Below are 13,341 nucleotides of genomic sequence, written 5' to 3' on the forward strand. Positions count from 1 at the left end.
AAGAGCTACTATGAATTGCCCATAAGCTAGGTGAAACTTTTTGGGGCTTTTGTAACCTATTTTCAAAGGAATATTTTAAAAAAAAATGATTTAAATCTGGTAATTTCCCATGGTATATTCACTTAAGGGCTGAGAAAAGGTTTTTTCTTTTATGCACTTGGTTTGCAATGCCTACCATCTTTAGCTGAGTTATTGAAGCTCATAAAAAACAAAATTTATGTGGAGGAATATATTTTGCTTTCTTTTTTGTTCCTGGCAGAGCATCCACATATATGCCTTATGAAGAGCAACTTTAATCGAAGTAGAAGTGGAATAGTTCACCTTATGCGACATACTTTAAGATTGACTTATGAGAAGTTTCAATTATATCCCTTTGGAGAAAGGATGCATATTCACGAGAGGACAGTTTTGTTAATAAAGGATGATTACAATTTTAAAAATAGTAGACTGAACATTATTTAGAGAGAAGGTTGTTACCACCTACCACAAACTCACTTGTGAGTCTTTATGGCTGAAATAGTGTAGGCTATTAATCCTAATTTTGCATGGGATCACTAAAGTTAATGCATTGATTTAAAAAATTTAGGTCTTGCCAAAAATATGACAATTCTAGAAAATGTTATTTATTTTTTTATTATTTTTTTGTAGTTACAAATGTGATAAAATCTCGTATGGATTCTAGTTTCATTTTATCATATTTTTACCTCCATATGAAATTAAAAATTATCAAACCTAAATCAAACTCATTTATTTAAAAATATATAAAACCATAAAAGCAAGAAAACTTAGCATAGCATGGTATAATTTGAGATAAGCTTGAGCAAATCCATTTCATAATGATAAAGTGCAGTAATAAATTTTAAAATAAGAAAAGTAAGAAATAAAAAAACATAACTTGGTGATTGTTTTAATTCCATGCCCTTCCCCAAAATCCTTCTCCTTAATTCACTAAACCTAGTAAATAACACACTCACGCTCTTTTTAAGGGAAGCACTGACCCGAAATGCAATTACACAATTTATTTAAGTTGCCCAAAAGATGGAAAAAATTTTTGACTCAATTTATATTGAGTAACTAGTGTGCAAAATGTATATGATACAAAGTTTAGAATTTGATTTAAAGTTACATACTAGGGGGTTCTACGCAACTAAATATATCATTCAAGCAATATCGGACTCTAATAGAGTCCTGATTATTGATCCCACAGGAAAGTTGTAGCCCTTTTATAATGACTTAGGGCCCGTTTGGGGCAGCTTAGAAGTGCGGCGGCATTTTAGAAATGCCGCCTTAGTGTTTGTTTCGCGCGTTTGAGGGGCGTTTTTCCAAACTGTGTTTTCTAATTTCTACCACACGCGGACCGCAGGTATACCCCTGCGATCCGCATTCGGCCTCTACATGTTTACTCCATTGCCTTCGCGACTTCGCCCTACGTTTCTCCTATACCAAAAGCCAAAAGTCGCCCCTCTTGTATCCTCTCTCTGATCCTCCCTCCGCTCCTCTCTCCTCTCTCCGATCCTCCCTCTCGTCTCCTCTCACTGATCCTCCCTCCGCATCCTCTGTCACGGAGCCTTCGAAAACTGGGGCAGTGGGTGATTTTGGCGAAGTGTTTGCAATCAATTCTACAGAAATAAAAAAAGGAGTCTCTTGAAGAGATACAAGCAAGACAAAGGTAATTACTTCTTCAATTTGTTCCGGTTCTGCGTGATCCTCCTTTTGAATTACATTCTCCTTCATTAGGCTTTCTAGTTAGGATGGCTCTTGCTGTGATGTGTGCCATAAGTGAAAAAGGAAGGAGCTTTTAAGTAACTAGGAAAGCGGCGTGTATGAAGTGAAATCAAATTTCTTTTTTCTGTGTTTCATCCTAAAGGCGTATTTTTGATGGGCTTTGAGTAAGGATTTTTAATCAAAATTGGAGTTGTTGGTATTGCTTACTATTGATAAATTTATTTATTTGAGCTTCCTGGAACTAGTAAACTATTTGTCCCCAACTATTCATGAATATAGGCCTTATGTCCCTCATTCTTTTTGGTTTGAGTTTATGTTAAGTACTAATTTACTTGGAGATGGGTGGCTCTGTTCATATTTTGATTGAGCATAGGTTTCATGTGGAGTTAGTGCAATCATTGAGCATTGTTTGATCCAGAGAAATTATTTCCGCATCTACTTGATTGGATTTAATTTAATTTAAATTAATTTGTATAGTGTTGTTTGTTTTCAAGGTGGTTAAAATATAGGGTGCATATTATCAGATTCTCTTGGTATTATTAGGGATGGAGTGTGTTGTTAGTAATATGTATCTTTAGAGTTGTAATTATTGATGTATTAATGATGTGTATTTTCTTAATTATTGTTGGGCTTACTTTTTACTTGAATCAAGTTGTCAGTGATATCTATATCAATAGTAATAAAGATTAGGAGTGTACCTTTACAAAGAAAAAGGTAAAAGACTTATGAAATGTAATACTACCGTCGCAAACATCTCCACTGCACGTGTCCGAAATGGTTTTTTTTTCTCATAAAGCTGCAAAACAGTTGTTCTCAAATCGCAGTAACCAAACAACTAAACAACTTATTCAGTTCAGGGGCAAACTAGTCATTTATCCACAAACAACTGCAAATCAGTTGTTTTCCAAACGCACAAACCAAACAGCTAGCCAGCTTATCTGGATCAACTGCTCCTCAGCAGATTATCAAGATAAGCTGCTTATCGACATAAGCTGAATAAGCTGCAGCTGCCCCAAACAGACCCTTAATAAACTCCTACTTAAAACAACAGATAATTATCTAGGAAATAAGGTTGAATTTTATGTATTAAAAGAAGTAATTACTACCTATAAGATCAATATAAAACTAAAAGTAAAATGTTAAATGTTTCTATAACAACTAAGTGTAGAAGAGTTCAAATTATATGAAGAGTCTTCCTCCTAGCAATGTGTTTATAATCAGTGTAAGAATCAAATGTTTAAAGGTTTAAATGAAGTTTTGTGATAAATAAGAGCATACTTATTCTTTACCCTTTTCCGAGTGCATAAAAAACATTGACTAAACTAAACTTAAGTTTCAGAATCTCAGGTTATGTTGAAGAGGTTCTAGTCTTTCACTTCCATATTACCCACAGTGCCCTCTCTATAGGACTAATTGTTCCTATGGTTTCAAACTTTAAATCAAATTGGTAAGAATCTATCCTGTCACTCTAGAAACACCAATTTACTCCCATCAAATCTTATCTCCATATTTATTTGCACTAACCAATGGGCTACCTTCTCTCCCACCAAATTAATTTGATTCTTACTAGTTGAGGAACATGTAGCCCTCCCGGGACATTATAGTTTTACAACCAATTTTAACATACCAATTAGACAGATCGAATATGTAAAAGAAGCATGAAGTAACGAAACATCACAAGTTTGAAAGAAGAGAAGTTCTAAAAAATTTTGATCCTACACATGATTAATTCTCTTCATAAGGAGAAAGATAAGAAAATTACTTAGACTTCATGAGGATAACCCAACAAAACATGATTATATTAAAACTCAAGTTACAAAACAAACTTAAAGATAATAAAAAATACTTATCTCAAACTCTTCCCCAAGAAAATCCTTTGAATTTTCCTTGATGAATCTTCAACTCTCCTTACAAGTTTACTCCAAAATACAAAAACAAAGACTCACACACACACACCAACCCCCTTTATCACTAACAACCGCCTCCCCTTTTTCGAACAGTCATTTATGTCTTTAAATAAAGCTCTTAAAATCAACAAAAGTCACTTCAAAAACCTCTTCAAAATTCATCCAAATTCATTGAATATAATAGAAAGTCAGTTCTGGTACCTAGGCGCCCAACTGCGGCTCTTAGGCACCACCCTTCTAGAAGTATTTTGTAATTTTCTGACACGTAGGTGCCAGAGCTTGGCGCCATGGTATATAAATGGGAAGCTTCTTGAACACTTCTAAGAACCTTAAAAAAATTGTTGATCAAGATTTTTTTATTTATATTTGGAAAAAGCTCTATTGGCTTCTTTACTTTATTCTTCCTCTTAAATTTTGTAGTATAGTATAAATCACTATGCTTATATCTAAGTTCAAAGTCAACACTATACTCCTCTACTCTTTCTATAGAATTTTGTAAATTTTTCAATTCCTTTCCATTCCTATGTGAAATAGCTTTGCAATGTTCTACAACTTCATCCTTATGATTCACCTCAGTGTTTTTGGTAGTGTTTATTTCTTAATGAGTTATATAAATGCTCTAACTAAATTAAAATATTTTTAATTATTGCATCATGACTTTGTATATGATTTCTCATCTACACCATAAAGTCATACAAAATTTTCTTTTCTTTGAATTGATTATTTTAGGTTAATTTATGATAATAACTAGGTTTGTGATTTGAAAAGCTGTTATTATGATTGTTAGAGTTACCTTCTTGATTTTATTGGTTACAAACCTTTTTATTTTGATCTATATTTTATTAATGGTATATTTATTAATTGGATGATTTCTCCAACCATAATTGTATGTGCTAGAGTTTAAGTTATTAGGTCGGTTACTAATCAATTTTAGAAACTCTACATTAGAGATGCTATGGTCATCTATTGTTCCATAAGAAATATACTCACTTGTAAGTGTTCATGGTATTTAATTAAATCCTAAATGAGCTAATTTATTAGAAATTGCTACTGCTTGGGAAGTTAGGATAGTTAAGACATCTTCATCATAGACACTAGCTATCTTTTTAGTGTTCATTATGTTAGAAGGTAACTAAAAGTTGTTGGTTACCTTCTCTTTTATTAACTATAGGTCTCATCAAAGGAACAAATAATAATGACCAACTACTGTTCTAAAGTCTTTAATTTAACTCAAGAATCCCACTAGCTCATCATAAAAAAAAATTGGATAATTAGCTGGTGGGATAGAGCTTGGTGTGAGAACTTTCTATGAAGGTCCTTACATCTTTTCCATTCTTCAAAGCTAATTTAGTGAAGGATGTAATGCAATATCTAGGTTTTGCAGTCTCAAAGTAGGGAAAATGCTTCATAGCTTTTTTGTGCTATATCTGTCCAATCAGATATAAAACTAGAGGGTAAGGAGTTGAGACAAATTTAGCCTTATTCCTTAAGGAAAATGAGAATAATCTATACCTAATGGTATTATCTGAGAGATCATAAAAATCTAAGAAAATGGTTATGTTTAGATTACCAACTCTTCCAATTGAGCCTTCAAATTGAATATTTTGATTCATCTGATTGATGACAAGTTTAAATTTACTGTATTGGGGATTTATAACATGTCTAATGGATTCTTTCTTCCATTGGATTAGTAAAATCCTTAAGAGGCCATGTTTTTTCATGTTCATCCTTTAGGTTCACTATTTATTCTTCTAAATTTTTGTTCTTTTTTCTATTTTCTATACTTCAATGTTATTTTATATTTCAGGATCAAACAATACTAAATTACATTGTTGTGTCCTATGCATTCATAGCAAAACAAAAATAAGTTGTACTAACTATAATAAAGTTGGAAGACATAATAATAAAATCATGAAATAATAAGATTACTTAAAGAAAAATGCACAACATTATAATTTTTCATGAGCACTATGGCACTAAACTCTAACCATATGGCACTATTAAAGTAACCGAGTTGCGACATCAATCAAGCATTGTTGCGGTGCTTGTCGGGATATGATATCTATATAAAATATAATGAAAATTATAATATAGTTACAAATAACAAACACTATAAACATAGAAAAATAGACTTTAAATATCACTATGATCCTTCCTCTAGTGTCACTTTCAAGGTTCATGAATACACCATTAATTCATCAATAATGGTGCCAACTACTTGACCAAGAAATGCATGGGCTCATACAAGTGCAGGTGCATGTATTTTGTATAATGGATATGAGTCTAAAATTATTCGAACAAAAATTAATGGTGTATGTAAATAAAAGTCACTACACTAATTTATAAAACTAGTCTATTCAGTGATGTGATAATTTTGAAAAGATGATTTTATGTTTTTATTTTTATGTAGTTTCAAATGTGATAAAGTATACTATGTATTCTAGTTGATAAAATATTTACATAAAAAAATTTTAATTATGGTAGTTATCAATCATGATAAAAACTGATTTAAGATCTCTATTGACAACCATAAACACTATATTTAAAAATCCTAAGGTTATATGTCTATGCTCCATAGTGTTTCAAAATTGGAATAAGCATATTCTACTAGTAATTGCAAATTTCAAGTAGAATAGGTTTATTTCCTAAAGCTATATTTTGAGTCACCTTGTGTGAATAAAGACTGTTGATGTATCAAACATAAATTGTATTTTAAACATTACTTATGACAAATATTAATTATTAAATGAAAAAGCTTCACATTTGACTTTGAGAGTTAAAAATATATAAACATAATTCAAATATATTAAAGTAAAAATCATAAATCCATAAGAGAAAGTGAAATTATCCTAGTATGGTGTAACTAGAAATAAGAAAGAGCAAATCTATTTGATCAAGATAAACTGTGTTTTGAAAGTTTGAAATAAGAAAAGAAATAAATTAAACGCTATAACTTGGTAATTTCTGTAAACCCCAAGCCCTTCCACTGAATCCTTCTCTTTGCTCCACCCAATTAAAGAAATAATACACTCACAGTCTCAACACTCCCTTTTTATAATTCTTACCCTCACAAATCTCTTCCCTCAATGAATTTGAAATTTATTTATAAATATTTATTTTCTTAGGGGTCCTTGCATCATAGTTTTGTTGTTATTACATTGTGCAACTAGCTCTAAATTGTAGTTCTCCTTGTCTGAAAATGAGGCCCTAGCTGGCAGTGCTATGACTCTTGGGTTTATGGTGTTGTTGCTTAGTTTTCTCTTTCTCCAAATCACTAAGGCTTGCGTTGATGGCAGTAGAGTGTTGAAGATACTGGCACAATGAAGCTAGTTCTATCTCATTTACCTATCTTGACCAACACTGTGGTGAGTTTGGGTGTTATGGTGGTGGAAAGGCGTTGCGCTAAGGCATCGAGCTATCTTAAAAAAAATTCACTTAGGGGCTTATCCTTGGTGCCATGATGCTGAAAACAACATTTCTGCACTCTATTGAACTTCACTAACATTCCATGATTTTGTTGTTAGGGGCTAACATACACATAAAATATAAATTTACGTAGAAAAGGTAAAAAAAGGTGAGAGGATTGCGATACTTCATATCAGGCACTCGAGCAATTCATTGCTCTCGACGATGTGATGGGAGAAGAAGGGAAGAAGGAAATATCGGGGAGGAGAATCATAGTCCAACCTTGGTGGCTGAAATCCTAGCGTCCAAGAGCAGAAGGGATGTTGATATCTTTTGAAGAAGGGATGAAGCTGGTAGGAGGCGTGCAGAAGATATTAGTGCATGAACAAAAAAAATGAATGGCCACGAGCTCTTTGTCCATGAACTATGGGTGTTTGATAACAACCTACATTGATATTTGCTCATGGATTGGTCAAAAAACAGTGGACATTTACATATATACCACACAAGTCTTATATAATTACATATCTAACACTTAAGACTTTCTAATTTAAAACACTCAAGTATTTGACATCACATCAAAAATATCACTATCACTAGCTTTTTAAAAGTGATACATCTTATTAAGCATAAACTTTTAATATCACGACATTATAAATGTAAATATCAAATTTAAGATGTTAGATATGTAAATGCATAAGAATTGTGTGGTATATATGTAAATTTCTCTATAATAAAATTTTGATAGTTCAAATTTGTTTTTCTATAATAAATTTCTCTATACTTAAGAAAAATACTAAAACAAAGGCAACTATTTTTCTCTTTCTCATTTTTTCTTACTAAATTGTCATCTAAAATAATGAATATTTCTTTGAGCACATGCCTATAAAAGTAGCAAGATAACATGTTCCAAAAAGGTACTGTGCCTACTAGTGTGATAATTGCTATGAAACTTAGTGTGATCACCTCCAAAGTTTGATTGAGCAGTTGATCACTATTGGAAAGTTGAAGGAGTTTGCAGAATCATAAGTAGTGGTTTAGACATAAGTAAAATTGCTGGGCAAAGAGACCAATAACAACCCAGATTAGACCCATGCAATCAACATCCCGAGGTCTTTCCAACCATACATGTTAGGGATAATATTGAGGCATCGCACTAGGCAAGCCTTAAATGAAATCACTCAAGAGAAATGCTTCGATATTTTTCTTGGTGTTGAATGTCCAATTAGCCACCCATCACCTTTAATGAAGAAGATTTATCCACTATGGATAACCTTTATAATGATGCAATAGTTATCACTGTGCAATAGTTATAACATCCTTATTGATTTAAGGATTCCTTTCAATTTTTTATCTATTTCTAGTGCACTTTACAAATTTCTATTCAAGAAGAAACTATTAGAAATAATAGTTATCCCCATCACTTGAGGAAATGTTTAAATAGCTCATGGCTAGGTTTAACCCCATGGAAACATATAATGCCATTTTTAGATGCCAATTACTCTAAATCTTCAAAGTAATCATCTCTATGTACCACCTCATCATAAAACTCCAAAGGAGTGATGAAGTGATAACCATCACAAGAGAATTGGAGAAATCACATGCTTGCAAACTATGATTAGGGAGAAGCAAGTAGAAAAAGATTCTGCAACTCAAAATATAATGAGGGGGTAGCACTAATAAGAATTAGGTCCTTAAGAATGTTACTTTTACTAAAATAGAACCATGTGAATTATTCTAACTAAGCACTCTCTTTGATGCATGGTTCAAGAAAAGATTTGATCGCTGTCTTATGTGAGTACCAAGATGAATTTAACTATTTTGCTGAAAAAATGGATGTGGTAGAGAACAACATCAACTATCACATGTTACATGTTGAACAGTAGACTCAACTCTGGAAGAAAAAATAAAGAAGTTTTTGGACACTAGCTAAATCCAAGAAGTAGAATACCCTTACGATTTAAACAATGAGGCATAAGCCTCATTATGATTTTTGGTAAAATGCATTGCGGCAGTCCGCAGATATTGTGTAATCTTAAACGAGCTCACTAAGGCAATTCTTCTATTCTTCTACTTATTATCTCTTTGTCCTTATAATTTTATCCAAAATAAAGTACTTCGGATTCTTAACCTTAATCAACAATTCTATCATGTTTCCTAATTGCTACTAATTCTCAGTGTCATGCTCATAGCTTTTATGGATTTAATAGTAGATATGTCCCCCAGATGTACTCTTACTTTATTTAGAAATGGCTATTCAAAGTAGTCCTTATCTTGGATATCCTCCATTAGTTTGTCACAAAAAATCATAGAGGTTTAACAATTTGATAAATGTTGGTCAGCAAAAGCTCTTTATAAATCCATTGCTTGGAGACTTTTATTTTTCACATAAAAAAAGCTAATAAGTTAGTGATCCTAAGTGACCTTTCAAACGGGTGAGTTCTCCCTTGTTGATAGTGATGGCTTTGGTGTGATCTCCTATTCAATATCCTCTCAACTGGCTATCCATTTTTTTGGAGCAATTTGCATCACAACATGGGCCTATGGCTTTCTGAAAACTATATATTGTTCTTTGTAACTTAGGGAAAGTTGTGGACATTGTTAAGCCATATTATTAGTTTCTTTAGTATTTATGTGAGTAGTAGCAAATTCAAGCAATTCAACCAATGTCCTAGGTTATTGTACATCAAGTATTTATATAATATCCACTCCACAAGCCATGAGTGAGGGCAGCCTGTGCAAATGTGTATTCATATATATTGATATCTAATATATCTTTTTGGAACCTCAAAACAACTTGCATCATTTGCATGATTTAATTGGCATGTGGGAGTTGGAAAAACTGGATGATAAATAACTTTTTGAGCATGAAAAATAGACAATGAACTCTAGTAGGAGAAGAAAGAACCATTAAAGTGGTTACAAGTTGAAGGTATTAAAGAAATAGCAATGCTTGATAATGTCTTTAATGTTTAGCAGCAATATAGCCAACTCAAGCGAGGGCGTATAACTGAGGAAATTTGCCCCTTATCAATAAATTTCAGTTCTAACATTATAAATTTTACTTGGGGAGATGCACTAAAAAAATTTCTCTATAAATTATATTTATAAGTTGCAATCCTCATCTTTGAACTTGAATAGGTGAGGGGACGAACTTTGTCATTGTTGGGATGAAAGGCCTCATCTATGCCCTTCAAGGAGGGCAAAGTTGCAGGGCACAATGTTTTCACAAAGTAATGTAGTAAAATATTTTATTTTTTTTTTTTTTGCTCTTAAGGATATATGAGGAGTTGCTCTTAAGGATATATGAGGAGGTTTATTCTAAGAAACCTTGAATCATTTGAGTAGTCATCTCCTCAATATTTACAATTAGCTTCATTTTAGCCACATAATCATAGGGTGCTTCTTAGTTATTGTGATCAACTAGTCATAGCATATGATTTCCAGTTCTTGAGATGAAACTACGCTTATCTTAATTGCATGGAATTTGAATCTAAGTTTGACCATCGATGCCATGTTATTCATAATAGTAAGAACTATAAGATTGGAGCACTTATGAGAATATATGTAGAGGGGTCAATCTTGACATGGAAGCTCTGAGGATTCTATTCATCACAGCTTAACGTACAAAACTATAGATATCAGTACATGCTTCCATTGGCCCTTATTTATAGGTTCTCATGTGTTTCGTGAAGTCATAAAAGAATAATAAATAAAAACTTTTAATCAATACAGATTAATATTGTGATCAAGATTCTAGAAATGTGCACATTGATTGTTGCATAGGCAAGCACAATGGAAGTTTCCATTGCCGATAGCTAGAGTCACATAATAAATTAGTGGGGGCTTGCAAGATGGAGAAATATTACCGCCCTCGTCCGAACGTACAGATGAAGGTGTGGATTGTACCACGTCGCTGTTCACAGCGCGTTGTGCAATCTGAGCTGTCATGCACACATCTGGTCCGGATGCACTAGACAAATGCCTTTAGTGAGGATCTGACTTCTTATAAGCTGGGGAAATGCTAATGAGTTGGGGCGAGCCGACCTGGAGTGAAAACAATTAAATTGTTTTGAGAACAGTTGGTGCTTTGATCTTAGAGGCATTTTTTGTCGCCATATTGTACAAATATCATCATTATTTTTATTTCATCATTTTTTCATAAAGCGCTAATTTAATCATTTGACAACATTCTATAAATAATCGTATTTTTTCGTCTATCCTTAAACTTATATTTGGTGTCATGACGTGTAGACAATGACAAGAACAATGGCAGATTGTGCAAAATCAATGCTTGATCAGTGGCAGGACAAGAAAGAAGTAGAAGTTGGGATGTATTTACAGGAACTAACTGCTGATGTTATCTCACATACAGCCTTTGGAAGTAGCTATTCTGCTGGAAAAGAAGTCTTTCTTGCACAAAAAGAGCTTATAATGATCGTTCTAGCTTCCTTTCTTAAATTAGAATTTCCTATAAAGAAGTAACTTAAAACTTTTCCACTCAATGAATTGCTTCTATCTCGGCCTTCAAATAGCCATACATATTTCTTTTGCCTTCTTTTTTTCAGGTATCTTCCTACAGAAAATAACAAGCACAGATGGAAGCTTGAAAAGAAATTGAGAGGAACCCTTATGAGCATCATAGAAAATAGATTAGCTTCCAAGGAAAAAGGTTATGGAAATGATCTGCTTGGCCTTATGATGGAGGCTTGCAATACAGGAAATCAAGGAGAAACAAATTTGAGCATCGATGAGATTATAGATGAGTGCAAGACATTCTACTTCGCTGGGCATGAAACCACCTCCCATTTACTAACCTGGACAATGTTTTTGCTGAGCACACACCAGGATTGGCAGGAAAGGCTTAGAGAAGAAGTGCTTAGTGAATGTGGAAAGCAAATTCCTGATCCAGATAAAATTACCAAATTCAAATTGGTAAAAAGATCTTTTTTAAACTTTCTTCTTCCATGTTTTAACAGTATTAATATATTTTTCCCCGTACAAATAATACTAAAACAATTGACAATAGTGAAAACAACCATTTATTTCTTGTTAATGCTCTTCTATTTTACTAAAACATTACTTTTAACAGAGTCATTTTGGCAAGCGGAGAACAACCTCTATTATAATATATTTAAACATGTCTTGCATTGTTGCTTCGCTACGTAAATATTTTGAAGTTCTGATTATTGCAGATGACAATGGTTATCTTTGAAGTCTTGAGGCTATACAGTCCAGTGTCTGTAATTGCTAGAACAGCACGTAAGGATATAAAACTGGGTAACCTGATGATACCAAAAGGCATGGACATAATAATTCCGATAGCCATTATTCATCACAGCAAGGAATTATGGGGTCCTGATGCAAACGAATTCAATCCGCTAAGATTTGAGAATGGAGTCTCAAAGGCTGCAAAGCATCCTAATGCAATGATGGCGTTCTCCATTGGACCAAGAGCCTGTGTCGGTCAGAATTTTGCATTAACGGAAGCCAAGACAGTGCTCTGTATGATACTGCAGCGGTTCTCGTTCACAATTTCTCCAGATTACAAACACATGCCTGCAGACAGGATTACCTTGCAGCCCCAGAAAGGGCTCCCGATTGTCCTTACACCCTTGGAGGCATGAGGGGTATCAATAATGTCTTAATTTTGCCATCGAAACTTTGCAATAATTAGACTGTGATATCAGACTTTTAATAGCATATTCCAAAGATTACTTTTTTTTTATTATTTAGTTTGCTGGCCGCTGTTGTTACAGCTTTAAAATGTTTGAATTTGCACATATTAAATTAAGAACTCATTCATGCTCATAGAAAGAATGGTAAACGGAAAATGATGGTCCTACGATTGATGAGTAGTCAAGAAAGGAGATGACACATGCCATCTTTTTCAGATTTTTTTGTTTTTGGATATATTATCATGAATTTGTTGCCTCTAAAAACACAAGGTTGCTATATTCGGTTCGACCTACAGACATTTTTCAGGGCACACTCTGCTAAATCATTTTTAATGAGGCATCTCATCTTGCACACATCTCCTTTTACTTATGTGCATGTGACCAAATGATATGAGCATGCCACACAATTACATCAGTAGGATTCGATGATGACATAAAAAGTCTGCTAAATAAATCTTAAATAATTAACAATTTGCAAGTCAACTACAAATTCAGGACATGAGTTATAAAAAATAAACAGGATTTCAATATGTTATTTTGACCCCCAATTAATGAACTAAGGTAAAAGGGCAATTTTGTAATGTGGCACCGCCACCTACCACATCTCACCTACCGCTCACCTACCG

The 13,341-nt window shown here is 33.3% G+C and overlaps 1 protein-coding gene across 1 annotated transcript in view; it reads left to right on the forward strand.

Annotated features, from left to right (window-relative positions):
- The window catches only part of LOC110038118 (cytochrome P450 709B2-like), a 16,975-nt gene extending 4,097 nt beyond the window's left edge, over positions 1 to 12,878 (forward strand). The window contains exons 3-5 of the mRNA XM_020742887.1: positions 11,292 to 11,518; positions 11,606 to 11,972; positions 12,233 to 12,878. Coding sequence (XP_020598546.1) covers positions 11,292 to 11,518; positions 11,606 to 11,972; positions 12,233 to 12,664 — 1,026 coding nt within the window. The 3' untranslated portion in view covers positions 12,665 to 12,878. The remainder of the gene's footprint in view (positions 1 to 11,291; positions 11,519 to 11,605; positions 11,973 to 12,232) is intronic.
- The last annotated feature ends 463 nt before the right edge of the window (positions 12,879 to 13,341 follow it).

The sequence above is a fragment of the Phalaenopsis equestris genome, unplaced genomic scaffold (genome assembly GCF_001263595.1).
Source record: "Phalaenopsis equestris unplaced genomic scaffold, ASM126359v1 Scaffold231248, whole genome shotgun sequence".
Taxonomy (NCBI): Eukaryota; Viridiplantae; Streptophyta; class Magnoliopsida; order Asparagales; family Orchidaceae; genus Phalaenopsis; species Phalaenopsis equestris.